Source organism: Caretta caretta, chromosome 28 (genome assembly GCF_965140235.1).
Source record: "Caretta caretta isolate rCarCar2 chromosome 28, rCarCar1.hap1, whole genome shotgun sequence".
Taxonomy (NCBI): domain Eukaryota; kingdom Metazoa; phylum Chordata; order Testudines; family Cheloniidae; genus Caretta; species Caretta caretta.
The window spans coordinates 11,158,424-11,171,933 of NC_134233.1; the positions used below are offsets into that span (position 1 = coordinate 11,158,424).

The window sequence follows — 13,510 nt, forward strand, 5'->3', positions numbered from 1 at the left end:
AAACAAAAGGTGACCAGGACTGTTCTGGTCTATTCCTGCCTGAAATCAGCTTCAGACATCAGAATCTGGCTGATGCCTCTTTACCAATGACACACGAGGCCGTTCCTTCCTGCTCTCAGAAAGGGTGGCGGGCAGAATATGGTCAAATCCTATCCTACATCAATCCATTTAATACATGATTATCCCTTGTCTTTCATTATGCAAAATGCAAACATCGAATCCTACTCCTCTAAGTGCCCTGTAACCCCCATATTCCTCACCTTGGATTTAATTGTGACGTTACATGTAAACCATGCCATGCAAGGGATCAGGGGAAAGGTGAGGAGCTGCCAAAAGTCACTCTTCTCTCTGTCTAGATCTGTGTCTCCTCAGTGCCTATGAAATGAGAAGAATTGGACGGTTTTCACTGAAACATGCTGTAAGTTGTGGAATAAGCCCAAAATGAGCTTCCCCAGAGGTACCAGCAAGGAAGGTCAGCACCCCCCGGGTGGGGTGTGATACAACCCATCAGGAGCCATTGCCCAGCAAGGAAGCTCCCATTCAATGATTCACCTGCATGAGGCCACAGCAAGGGAATTGCTCCACCTTGCTGGGAGATTGAGCAATGCCCCACCCCCACCCCAGACATGCCAGGCCTGGGGCTTCCCAAGCACAGGGATTGAGGGTACAAAAACCAAACTCAAACCCAGGGGCACATGCTTGTCCTTTCTCCTTCCCCCACCTATACTGCAAGCAAGAAAGACACTGAAGACTTGAGACTCCAACTGAGGGGACTGGCCCAGATTTCAAGGGAGAAATCTGGGTGCTAGGGACTGCAAAATCCAGGAGGGGGAGAAAAACGGCTTCGTCTCGTTGTTGCCCAGTCTAGGAGGGTTGAGAGTTCAGACTGTGCACTTAGGTGTTTATTTCCTTTGGTAACTTACTTGGATTTTTTGCCGTTCACTTCATACCACTTAAACTCTCTATTTTGTCGCCAATAAACGTGTTGACCTGTTCAATTTGACCAGTGAGTTTCCCTGAAGTGGATGGTAAATTCCTCAGTTATCAAAGGCTGGTGTCGAGCCACTTTTCACTGACGAAGTGGGGAAAGAATTCATACGATAGAGAGCCTACTCCTGAGATACAGGGCTGGGAGCTGGGGGGATCCGGCTGGTGCCTCCCTGTGTGACTCAGGAGTGGCTCGGGGAGCATTCATGCGATCAAGCTGGGTGATAACAGCACCTGGCGGGGGTGCTGCTGGTCACTAGCAGGGCATTGGGAGAGACAGCCCAGGCTGGCGAGGGTTCAGGGGGCACAGTGGTCCCTTGGTCCCAGGCTGCACCTCAGGGGGATCCCATCACATTGTCCCCCTCCAGCACCCACAAGGAATAGCGAGCCTCTAGGAGGAGCATTTGGGCTTTGCTGAGAGGTGTCACTTTCCAGTCTGTGCTCTGTCTCTTCTCCTGGACACACCCCTGTCAATCAGGAATCGCTCAGCTGTACTCTGCAGAGAGCTGACTGGTGACACAGGGCGCAGCCCGGGATGGGACGGAGGTGTGGCAATGCTGAGCGTCACAGGCCATGGGTTTAGACAGCTAGAAAATCACAGGAACAACACGGATCCACACAGCGGAGTTAGGTGCCGAAACTCCCCGTACAGCGCATGGCCCACACAGGCACCGTACAATACAACACACGAAACCAGCTCACTGGGCAGGGAGCCAGCCAAGCCCTTGAATGGGAGAGACTGAGGAGGGGGAGGTGTGCTAGCCCGACCCTTCTCTCACAGCACTCACCTGGGCTGTGTCCAGCTGCCTCGTGTAGCTCGGGGCGTGAGTACCAACCTCAGGGCAGAGTGTTACACACCAGGGCACACACCCCATGGGGACTGGGAGCTCGATAGTTTGCTTTCACCCACCAAGAGCCAACTCCCCAGGCACGGCAAGAGCATGAAGAGGGAGTCCCCGACACTCCCCTTGGGCCCTCTGCTCTGTCCTGCCACCGAGGCAAGCCTGCCTTTGGGCTCGATCTGTGGCTCAGGGAGGCCTGAGCAGGAGCTGGTGCTGCCAGCATCACCCCCCACTGCCTGCAAGGGAGGAAGGATTGAACCAGGGTCCCCATGTTTCAGGTCAGTGTGTGAAGCACGGTGCTGTGGTGCGGCTCTCTCCCGCGCTCCTGTGGAAGTTGGTTCCCCGCGGCTAAATAATGAAAGAGCTCGGGCCGGGGGATTGGATCACCGGGGTTTCCTAATTCCGACCTCTCCGGTGGGTTCCTGCTCCACTGGACAGTGTCATCCAAATAACATTGTTAGAAATCCGTCCTGAAAAGATGCGGAACAACAGAAATTCAGGGGTTTCAGGACAGGGAGACCAATTCAGGCAATCAGAACAGCAGATAGGACACATTTTGAGCTCCTTTGAGGCTCCAGGCAGACATGCTATAGAGAAGGAAACTGGCCAGGACTTCTTGGAAACTGTGTAAACACTTATAAAAGTATCCATTTGCTTTATGATGAGGGGGTATGGGGGTGGGTGTAAACTATTTCCCTGAATCAAGTTTCCACTGGCAGCTCAGTCCACCATGTCAGCAAGAGAAGAGCTATGGTCCCTGGGCATTGGGCCCCCCGGGGCCTTTCACACCACAGCCCTGGGGAGGTGGTGCTGAGAGGGACCATCCAGTGAGGAACACAAGTCCTTCTACCGTCCACCACACCCTCTTTTGGAACGGCTGCTGATGGCTCACCCCATCTGTGGGAACTGTTATCCCCTCTGCCACCCTCTATCTGGGGGTTTTCTCTTCTGCACCTATCTGGCAGGGCAGCCCCCCTGTCTGAACCCCTGATCCGCTCCCAGTTTTGTCCCTCTGCCCATCCCTCCCCTCCAATTTCCCCCCTTCAGGGAGATTTTCCCTGCCTTTGGTTGCAGGGAGCAGATGCTGGTGGTGAGTGAGGGCAGCAACTTGCAGATGTCACTGAGCAGGTGATAAGAACAGAAGAGCAAAGAACGGCCAGACGGGGTCAGACCAAAGGTCCATCTAGCCCAGTGTCCGTCTGCCGACAGTGCCCCAGAGGGAATGAACAGACAGGAATCATGCCGGGATCCATCCCTTGTCGCCCCTTCCCCAGCTTCTGACAAACAGAGGTTAGGGACACCATCCTGCCCATCCTGGCTAATCGCCATCGATGGACCGAGCCACCAGGAATCTCTCTAGTTCCCTGTCGAACCTTTTGATCCCAGGACCCTGCTCAGGAACGTAGAAAGTTCTAATAAAGAAGCAGCTTCTGACACCGGGGAGCTCCTCTTCCTCCTGCCCTCCCGGGGGGATGAGCAGGCCCCCCAGCTGTCTCTCTGCCCCGGCCCCTATACCTCATCACCCCTTCAGCCTCCCTCCAAATGTTCCCTTCCCCCTATCACCTCTTCAGCCCCCCTTCAGCCTCCCCCAACTGCCCTGGTCCCCTTCCCCTCATCGCCCCCCTCAGCCTTCCCCCCCTCCCATTATTTGTGTCTCGTGTTGTGTGTTGTGTGTCGTGTTGTCTGTGTGTGTGTCGTGTTGTGTGTGTGTGAGTGATATTTTGTGTGCGATGTTTTGTGCATCGTGTTGTGTGTGTGTGTCACGTGTGCCGTTTTGTGTGTCATGTGAGGGGTTGTGTGTCGTATTGTGTGTGGGTGTCGGTGTCGTGTGTGATTTCTGTGTCACGTTGTCTGCCGTTTTGTGCGTCTCGTGTGTGTGTGTGTATGTGTCGGTGTCGTGTATTGTGTGATTTTTGTGTGTCGTGTTGTGTGCTGTTCTGTGTGTCATTTTATTTGTGTGTCATGTTGTTTGTGTGTCGGTGTCCTGTGTTGTGTGTGTGTGAGAGACGTGTTTCTGTATGTGTGACGTATTCTCTCTGTGTGTGTCGGTGTCGTGTTTTGTGTGTGTGATGTTTTGTGTGTGATGTGTATGTTGTCTTGGGTGTCCACACAGGGTAATGCACAAAGCATTCCCCTCATGGAGGAAGAGTGACACAACGTGGCCACTCAGGAGTAACACACAAACAATCCCTCCCTCCCCGGAGCAACAGTGATGTGTGTGGCCAATTCAGGTCATGCCCAAACCATTTCCCTCATGGAGAAAGAGTGACACCAGGTGGCCAATCCAGATAATGCACAAACCATTTCCCTCACAGAGCAACAGTGACACTGGGTGGCTAATCCAGGTATTGCACAAAGCATTTCCCTCATGGAGCAACAGTGACACTCGGTGGCCACTCACGGTAGTGCACAAATAATTTCCTTAACGGAGCAACAGTGACACCGGGTGGCCAGTCAGTGTAATGCACAAATCATTTCCCTCCTGGACCAACAGTGAGACAGGGTGGCCACTTGGAGTCATGCAGAAAGCATTTCCTCACGGAGCAATGGTGACACTGCGTGGCCAATTCAGGTAGTGCTCAAATCATTTCCCTCCTGGCCCAACAGTGACACTGGGTGGCCAATTCAGGTCATACTCATTTCCCTCATGGAGCAAGAGTGACACCGGGCGGCCCCTTGGAGTAACACACAAATCATTTCCTCACGGAGCACCCGTTGCACAAACTGAGTTTATTAATAATAATAATAATAATAAAGAAAAAATAGTTTCACTAGAAAAGGTAGATTTTCAGTGATTATAAGGGATAGCAAACAGAAGAAGGCAGATTACTAAGCAAATACAAATACACACACATACTAAGCCTAAGATCTTAAAGAGACTGGATTCAAGAAGTCATTTCCCATCCTAAATGTCTTTTGGCAACTTGAAGAGTTTCTGTACCTTAGACTTCCCGTTGTTTCTCTTTACAGACTAGACTCCTGTCTTAGTCTGGACTTCCCCCTTCTCATTCCCTTTGTCTCTTCAGGTACTTTCAGCAGCCTTTCTACTGCCCTGCATGATTTCCGTCCGCTCCGACTTCTCCATGGCTCCCGAGACCTCACCTGTGGGAATGCACACCTACCCGGGTCCTACAGAGGGAGACGGCACCAGGAGAGCAGAGGAGAGAGAGCGAGTTGGCGAACACACGAGAAGACGGCGAGTGCGGACGAGGAACTGGAAGCGCCGACCTGGCAGCCGGGTCTGCAGAGGGCAGAGAGCGGAGGCCTGGTTCCGCCTCCTTGGAAAGAGGCCCAAGCGGCTCAGGCCCCTCCAGCCGCGTTCCCCTCCGGCGAGAGCTCCGGCACCATTCCTCGCCAGAGGCGCTGCGAGAGCCGAGCCGGAGCCCTCGCTCCCCAGCGCTCGCCGGGGGCTGGGAATCTCGCCCTCGGCCCTGCCGCCCTCTTCCCTCCCGCCCACACCGGCCCCACGCGCCGCCCAGAGACCGAGTTCCCCCGACCATCCCCGCTCCGCTCTCGCCCCGCGGGGGGTCGTCTCCGGGGTGGGATTTTGGTGTCGTGTCCTCTGCCGTCTTGTGTGTCGTGTGACGTGTCGTATGTCATGTCGTGGGTGTGTGAGACGTCGTGTGTGTCAGTGCCGTGTGTGAGAGCTGCCGTGTGCTGTGCGTGTGTGCGTGAGTGTGTGTCGGCGTGTGTGAGAGACGTGATTGTGTGTGTGAGACGTTGTTTGTCATGTGGTGTCGTGTGTGTGTGAGACGTGGTTGTGTGTTTTCTTGAGTGTTTTGTTGAGTGTGTGATGGGTTGTGTGTCCGTGTTGCTGTGATTTTTGTGTGTGTGACAGGTTGTGTGTCATGTTGTGCATGTGCGCGTGCGACGTGCAGTGTAGCCGTGACATGCTGTATACGTGCAACGCGCGACACGCAACGTGCCTGCGATGCGCACTGTGTTGTGTGTGCAACATGTGACGTGCTGTCTACAACATACAACTGGCTGTGTGTGATGTGTTGTGCATGTGACATGTAAAGTGTGACGTGTAACATGCTGTGTGTTCCACGTGCAACGTGTCAGTGTCATATGTGTGTCTCAATGTCGTGTGCCATTTTCTATCGTGTGCCATTTTGTCGTGTGCCATTTTGTGTGCGTCGTGTCTGTGACATGTCGTGTGTGTGCGTGCGATGTGTTGTGCATGTGCATAGTCAGACAAGTGTGTGACGTGATATGTGCGACATGCGACAAACTGTGTGTGCGAAGTTGTGTGTATGCGACGTACGTGCAACATGCTGTGTGTCTTTGAGTGTGTGTGAGACGTGTTGTGAGATGTGTTGTGGGTCATGTTGAGTGTGAGACGTGTTATGGGTCGTGTTGAGTGTGTGAGTGTGTGAGTGTGACGTGTTGTGGGTTGTGTTGTGTTGAGTGTGTTTTTGTGACATGTTGTGGGTCGTGTTGTGTTGAGTGTGACATGTTGTGGGTCGTGTTGTGTTGAGTGTGTGTGTGTGACATGTTGTGGGTCGTGTGTGTGATGTTTTGTGTGTGATGCTTTCTGTGTCATGTTGTGTGTGTGTTTGCATCGTGTGTATTTTTGTTTGTCTTGTTGTGTGCCGTTTTGTGTCATCGTGTGTGTGTGACGTGTGTGCGTCCACGCCTTCGACGTATTGTGCGTGTCCGTGTGGGAAGTGCGAAGTGGGATGGGTCAACTTGCCACCCCCTTCCCCAACACTTTAGCCCCCTGTCGTAAACATGACCCTACCCCCACCCCAGGGTGCTACTGACACTGAAACGACCTAAAAGACCCCCGACTGATCACTATTGGCTGCACCCCATTGCCACCCGCACTTCTATGCTGCTGCTGGCCAAACCCTCCCCCCAAAATCTAAACCCCACCCCCTACCCGGAACCCAACTGGAACCCTGACCCCATAACCTGCCCCCCAACTTGAAACCCCTGAACCAAAACAGTAGCCCAACCCTCACCCCAACCCGAACCTCCAGCTCTGGACCCAGCCCCCCGAAGCCTGACACCGCTTTAAGCCAGAGCCCACTTCCCCATTCCCACCCTGGGCAACAACAGTGCAAACCACACCCTCCTGCCCCCCGCCCAGGTGCTTCTTACCACCCCTTCTTTGGAAATGAACCTTTTCTTCACTTGCATCCCACACACCTTCATTCTCCTTTGAGGGCTTATTTAGTGACAGGGGTCTACACAAGGCAACTCTTTGCTATTACAGCGTAACAGGACACAGAGAAGTGAAAACAGTGCAAACAACATTCCACGAGTTTTCAGGAGGTTTAAACACCCAATACATTTGAACATTTAACAGTCACTTTCATCTCTACTAACACACACATCCATGGTTGGTAGGCTCTGTTTGCTGCGGTGGATCCACTGGGGGTTGATGTCATGGGGGTTGAGTGAAAACCCACTAAATTGACAGCAGAGCGCTCTCCAGTCGCCGTTGGGACTGCGCCAGGAACGGCAGGAAAAAGGTAAATTGACCGAAGAGCGTCTCCCATCGACCCAGCCCAGTGTAGACAGAGCAGTAAGTCGACCGAAGCGACGTCAAATCCAGCTCTGTTATTCACGCAGCGGGAGCAGCGTAACTTAGGACGACTTCCTGCGGTAGGATAGAGTCATAAATAGAAAGGGAAGGCTAACCACCTTTAAATCCCTCCTGGCCAGAGGAACTGGGATTGTTTACTCTACAGAAGAGAAGAATGAGGGGGGATGTCATAGCTGCTTTGAACTAAATGAAGGTGGATCCAAAGAGGACGGATCTAGACTATTCTCAGTGACAGCAGATGACAGGACAAGGAGTAATGGTCAAGTTGCAGTGGGGGAGATTTAGGTTGGATATTAGGAAAAACTTTTTCACTAGGAGGGTGGTGAAATACTGGAATGGGTTACCTTGGGAGGTGGTGGAATCTGCTTCCTGAGAAGTTTTTAAGATCAGGCTTGACAAAGCCCTGGCTGGGATGATTTAGTTGGGATTGGTCCTCCTCTGGGCAGGGGGTTGGACTAGATACCTCCTGAGGTCCCTTCCAACCCCGATATCCTAGGATTCTATGATCATTTGGCCAACAACATGCAGCAAAGCACCCAACTCAGTTGCATGAATGCTCTATAAGCCACTCCTCAATTATACAGAGACACCAGCATATCTCCCCAGCTCTCAGCCTTGCACCTCAGAAATGTACCATCTTACACGGCTCACGGCCTTCTCTTGAAAAGTGTAAGCTCATTAATTAGTTCGCCACTTCATCAAAAATAAAGGGGACATGCACCAGCCTTTGTCATGTGAGCAACTTTCCCAAGCACTTTGGACAAACTCAGGAGTAAGTATAAAATAGTAAAATAAGTTTATTAACTCCAGAAAGTTAGATTTTAACTGAGTATAAGTATTGGTCACAGAGGTCAAAAGTGTTTACATAACAAATGAAAACAGACTCCCAGTCTAAACTCTAATTTGAATATACTAAGCAAGAATTGGATCAAACAGCTTTTCTCACTCACTGGTTGCTCCAGGCAATGTTGAGATCTTAATACACAGACTGAATTCCCTCTCAGCCTGGGACCAATCTCCGCAGTTCAAATTCTGAGTCTTCCAGACAATCTTCCAGGTGTTGAGATTAGGGAAGAGACAGGCCACGTGGGGGTGTCTTTGACTCTCATACATATTTTTTCTCCAGCTGCTAGGTAGATTCTTGCCGTGATGCTGGGGTTAGTTAGCCCCCAATATGGAGCAGCAGTTTGCCTCCTGCACCTTGTGGTAGGCATGTCACAGCTCCTTCACTTTGACCCCGCACGGCAGCGTGTCCCTGTCATGGCCCCTTTCTATTATGCATCACGAAATCTGCGTGCGCACCTCGGGAGTTACACCGCAGAAAGCTGCTTTCCTGTGCAGAAACTTGCCCGTGTAGACAAGGCCGCAGAGGGCTTCCATAAGAACGCACGACAAGTCATAGACTGGGTCAGACCAATGGTCCGTCAAGCCCAGTGTGCTACCTGAGAGCGACCAGTGCCGGATGCATTGGAGGGAAAGAACAGAACAGGCTTGTTGACCTGCAAGGTGAGGGTCTTTCACCTTTATATTTAACTTCATTGTTGTCAATTCCTACTTATCCTATATCTAACTACCCCTCCTCTGAGGTCTCTGGGCAAATCAGGTGTGAACCACTCCTTTGACACAGACGTGTCCCAATCCAGCTGAACTGAGGCAGAATTTGGGCCAATGTCAGTTTGGAAAAGGCCTGCTTCACCCAGCAGGTTTCTCAAAGTATCTGCTGCTGTGAACCGCATGTCGTCTGGATGTGCGAACTCCAAAGATAGCAAACATGAAAAAAAAAACGCAAAGCCGGTTCTGAGGTTTCCAGAGCCAGGCCTGAGGGTTAAAGAGCTGTGCTCAAAAGGACAAGGGTCTCAGCAGCTATAAAAAGAACTCGTTGCAAAAACAAAACAAAAATTACATGGAAAAAAAACAACCAAACAACAACCACCCAGAAAAGCTCCTATCACTCGCCCATCACCATTGTAGATCTTGACATCTCCTGCCTAATGTGACATCTTTGCTTTGCGAACAAGAGCCCTGGGGAACTCCTGCGAACTCCAAAGATAGCAAACATGAAAAAAAAAACGCAAAGCCGGTTCTGAGGTTTCCAGAGCCAGGCCTGAGGGTTAAAGAGCTGTGCTCAAAAGGACAAGGGGGCTCAGCAGCTATAAAAAGAACTCGTTGCAAAAACAAAACAAAAATTACATGGAAAAAAAACAACCAAACAACAACCACCCAGAAAAGCTCCCATCACTCGCCCATCACCATTGTAGATCTTGACATCTCCTGCCTAATGTGACATCTTTGCTTTGTGAACAAGAGCCCTGGGGAACTCTCTGGCTCACCTGTGTGGGTGGAAGGGGTCTCACACTACGTGGGAAGGCTGCATCATGAGAAAAACCACCTGTGCTCTACTTTCACACTTTCTAATCTTTCAGAGTAGCAGGAGGCGGAAAAGTGAGACACATGCATTAGACTCAAGAGCAAAACTAAGAGACCAAACCACAGACTCTGGACTCAGCATTCATGTATCCTGCAGTCTGAACTTGAAATCTGTTACATTCCCTCATTGGCTACCATCATTTAACCAACACAGAAGTGCTTCTTGTCCAGCAAGGCAGCCAGTTTGGGACTCATAGGCATGGCATGGCTCTGAAGGAATCAGCTGTTTCTCTCTGTGCTTCAGGAAACTTGGGATCCAAATGGTAAAAGACAGTTGTTCCCAGTTTCATCATGGCATCCTTTAGAAGTGTGAGCAATTCTAAAAACAGTTTACCTTGGCCACAGGTCACCATAGCGTCCATCTCTGGGGTGAAAATCAACCACTCGTACCTCTCATTTCTACCTGAGTTCTTGTCAAATCTTTGACCTTAGTTGTAGCAATTTTACACGGCTCTGGCGTAGAATTCTTCACCAACCACACAACATACCAGTAGCGATACTGAGGTAGAACTCCCCCAAATATGCCCTTTTGTTTTTTTAATCTGGTGGTACAGATTTAAATAAGGGACTAAATTCAGGTGCGGCTTAGAATCCCTCTAAGACACCAAATGTCAGGTATCTACTCAAAATGGGTGTCTTTCTGCAGCTCTATCACATTCCTCATGGATGTCATTTCCTACACATTTACAGCATCTCCCAGGAGTGAGCTGAACAGAAATGTCACTTCCATTTTTCCCATCTCTACCTAGGAAGGGATTGCATTTCCCAAATAAGAGGCAACATGCACCTGATTAGGAAGGGAAGATCTTCAGGAGCAACCTCCTGCAGGGCATGGGCCACAACTGCTTTGGGAGGCAAATGAATGGGTCTTTTGCTTAGTTCCAAATCATTTACTAGAGAATCCTCTTCCCAGCCCCTTCGGGAAATATTGACCTTACCAATTGAAGAACAGGGGGATAGAGATGGTGATGGAGAATCCCTCTGATTTACCCTATGTTCTTCTGTTGTTACAGAGGGGAAATGACATTTTTCCCTATCCCTTCCCTATTCCTGCTCTTTGTTATACTTCAATATATTTTAAGGGAGGAAAACGGGAGTAAAAATATCTGCCTTCAGGAAAACCTGAAGCAACAGCGCTCTGATGAACTGTGACAACTGGGAATGAAACAATATGATCCTGGTGGGGGAACTTGATGACTAACAATGGTTTTTAAATGGGGGAACAGTATAACTGTGATGCTCAGGCTTTGTTTAGACTAGGACATGTGATGGAGTTTAGGTCAGGTCAAGGGGAAAGCTAATGCCAACCACTGCACCTCGGCTGCATCTGCACGACAACTGTAATTGTCTTTTAACACCAAGATCACTAACTTGAGCAGCCAACGCCATGTACAGTCCTAGTGGATGTAAGGCACGGGTAGTTTTTGCCTCAGTGTAGCTTGTTGGGAACAAACCTCTCTCCCCCACCTGGAGCTGATGAACATTCCTGGCTGGAGGGACACACGCTCCTTTGACCCAAAAGGAAAGGAGTTGATAGAAAACATCACAGGACTGACCCCAAAGAAGGATGAGCTGCAAAAGGCAGGAGCAGGCAACTCATCTGGGGGAGCTGAGTAACCACGGTGAAGATGGGGCACAGATCCCTAAGTGGGAATTAGCAAATGTGATTTAAAAGAAAAAAATACCTTTGGCCAGCCCTAGTCAAGGCATTTGTTACAGATCACTCCCATGTGGATTTTCTGATGTCTAATAAGGGTTGAGCGCTGATTGAAGCTTCTCCCACACTCAGAGCACGTGTAGGGCCTCTCTCCTGTGTGGATTCGCTGATGTGTGATAAGGGCTGAGCTTTGATTGAAGTGTTTGCCACACTCACGGCATCCATAAGGTTTCTCACCCGTATGGATTCGCCGATGTCTAATAAGGCTTGAGCTCTGCTTGAAGTGTTTCCCACACTCAGGGCATCCATAAGGTTTCTCACCTGTGTGGATTTTCCGATGTGTAATAAGGTGTGAGCTCTGCTTGAAGTGTTTCCCACACTCAGGGCATCCATAAGGTTTCTCACCCGTGTGGATTTTCCGATGTGTAAGAAGGTGTGAGCTCTGCTTGAAGTGTTTCCCACACTCAGGGCATCCATAAGGTTTCTCACCCGTGTGGATTTTCCAATGTGTAATAAGGTGTGAGCTCTGCTTGAAGTGTTTCCCACACTCAGGGCAGCCATAAGGTTTCTCACCTGTGTGGATTCGCTGATGTGTGATAAGGGCTGAGCTTTGATTGAAGTGTTTGCCACACTCAGGGCATCCATAAGGTTTCTCACCCGTGTGGATTCTCTGATGTGTGAGAAGGTCCGAGCTCCCTTTGAAGCTTTTCCCACACTCGAGGCATGTGTAGCGTGTTCCTTCCAAGTTCATTCTCTCACGTGTAATAAGGTCTGACTGGCTACCGAAGTTTTCCTCTGGCCTCTGCTGACTCTCACAGGCTTTTGTTTTTTCTGGGCGTGCACAGCTCCCAGAATCATTCCCTTTGGACCTTCCTGACAACATCCCATGGGCTTCTACTCGCTCAGCATCTTCCTGCTGGGGTTCCTCCTCGTTTTCACTCACCATCCCAACACCTGACGGGAGACCGAGAGAATCCAGACGTAAGTCTCTGCCTGCGCCAGAGAGAAAGGAAATCTCAGAGAGAAGAACGGAAAAAGGGATGAAGGAACGAAAACGTGTACAGGACAGATCAAACCTATCAGGAGCTGATTTTCCCTTCAACCTTCCCCAGAGGAGAGAAAGGAAGGGATCAGTTCTGGGTCCGTATCTCAGAAGAAATCTCAGGGGACAGCAAGATTGGGGAGGGACCTGCTGCCAGTTGTCAGTCAGGATAGGTGGGAAGCCATGAGTGACCTCTGCCTAACGATTCCACATCTGCAGGGAACAATCCTGAACTTGGAGAGCTCACAAGGTCTTTGTAGGGCATCCCAAATGTTTCCTGTATTCACCGACAGTTTTGGGGTTGGTTTAACCAATGCCTCACCTATGAAGGCAGCTCTCGGGAGCACTTTTTTCTTAGAGCCATGAAGGTCTGGGACCCACGACTCCTCCCCTCGTTCCAGCTGCGAGATCACATCAGTTCTGGAAACTGGAAACCCTGCTCAAGGCAAAGAAAACAAGGGAGGTCAGTGGAATTTGTGGGATACTTGTCACAAAGAATATTCCATGCTTTTAAGCCCAGCTCACTTTTAAGTAGTAACGTCCCAAGGCCGGCTTCCTTGGCTCAAAGTGCCAGGAGATGATTATTATAAATCATATTCATTACCTTAGTGCCTAAGGGCCAACTAACAGTGGGTCCTCATTTTGCTAGGCACAGTACAAACCGAGAAGCGTTGATGGCCCGTGCCCTGAAGAAGTTACAATCTAAATAGACAAGGCAGACACAGAATGGGGGAAGGGGTACAACCCACCAGCAGAGTGAACTCCGTGAAGGCAGAGTGACAGATCTGATCAACACAGGCCTAGGTCTTGAGACTATCGGATTTAATGTTACAACCAGGGCCAGTGTTTTCTGGAAATTGTCGCTAGGACTGCATTTTTTCCCAAAATTACTCTTTGTTTCTGGAATCACCGTTAATATCCGGAATTGCTGATCAGAGGGTGGGTGGGACACGCAGGGTCACAATCCCCCAGATTTCTCCCTGGAGACACCCGTCTCCTCC

The 13,510-nt window shown here is 50.3% G+C and overlaps 1 protein-coding gene across 1 annotated transcript; it reads right to left on the minus strand.

Annotated features, from left to right (window-relative positions):
• Window positions 1-10,866: 10,866 nt before the first annotated feature.
• On the minus strand, window positions 10,867-12,942 carry LOC142070281 (uncharacterized). The gene is made up of 2 exons (XM_075123862.1): window positions 12,832-12,942; window positions 10,867-12,460 (listed from the first exon to the last, which is right to left on the minus strand). Exon 2 carries the CDS (start codon window positions 12,411-12,413, stop codon window positions 11,508-11,510), a length of 906 nt encoding a protein of 301 aa, XP_074979963.1. The 5' UTR covers window positions 12,414-12,460; window positions 12,832-12,942; the 3' UTR covers window positions 10,867-11,507.
• Window positions 12,943-13,510: the final 568 nt, after the last annotated feature.

Coding starts and splice junctions, on each gene's coding strand:
- LOC142070281 (XM_075123862.1), bottom strand. CDS start 12,413: ATGGTGAGTGAAAACGAGGAGGAACCCCAGCAGGAAGATGCTGAGCGA.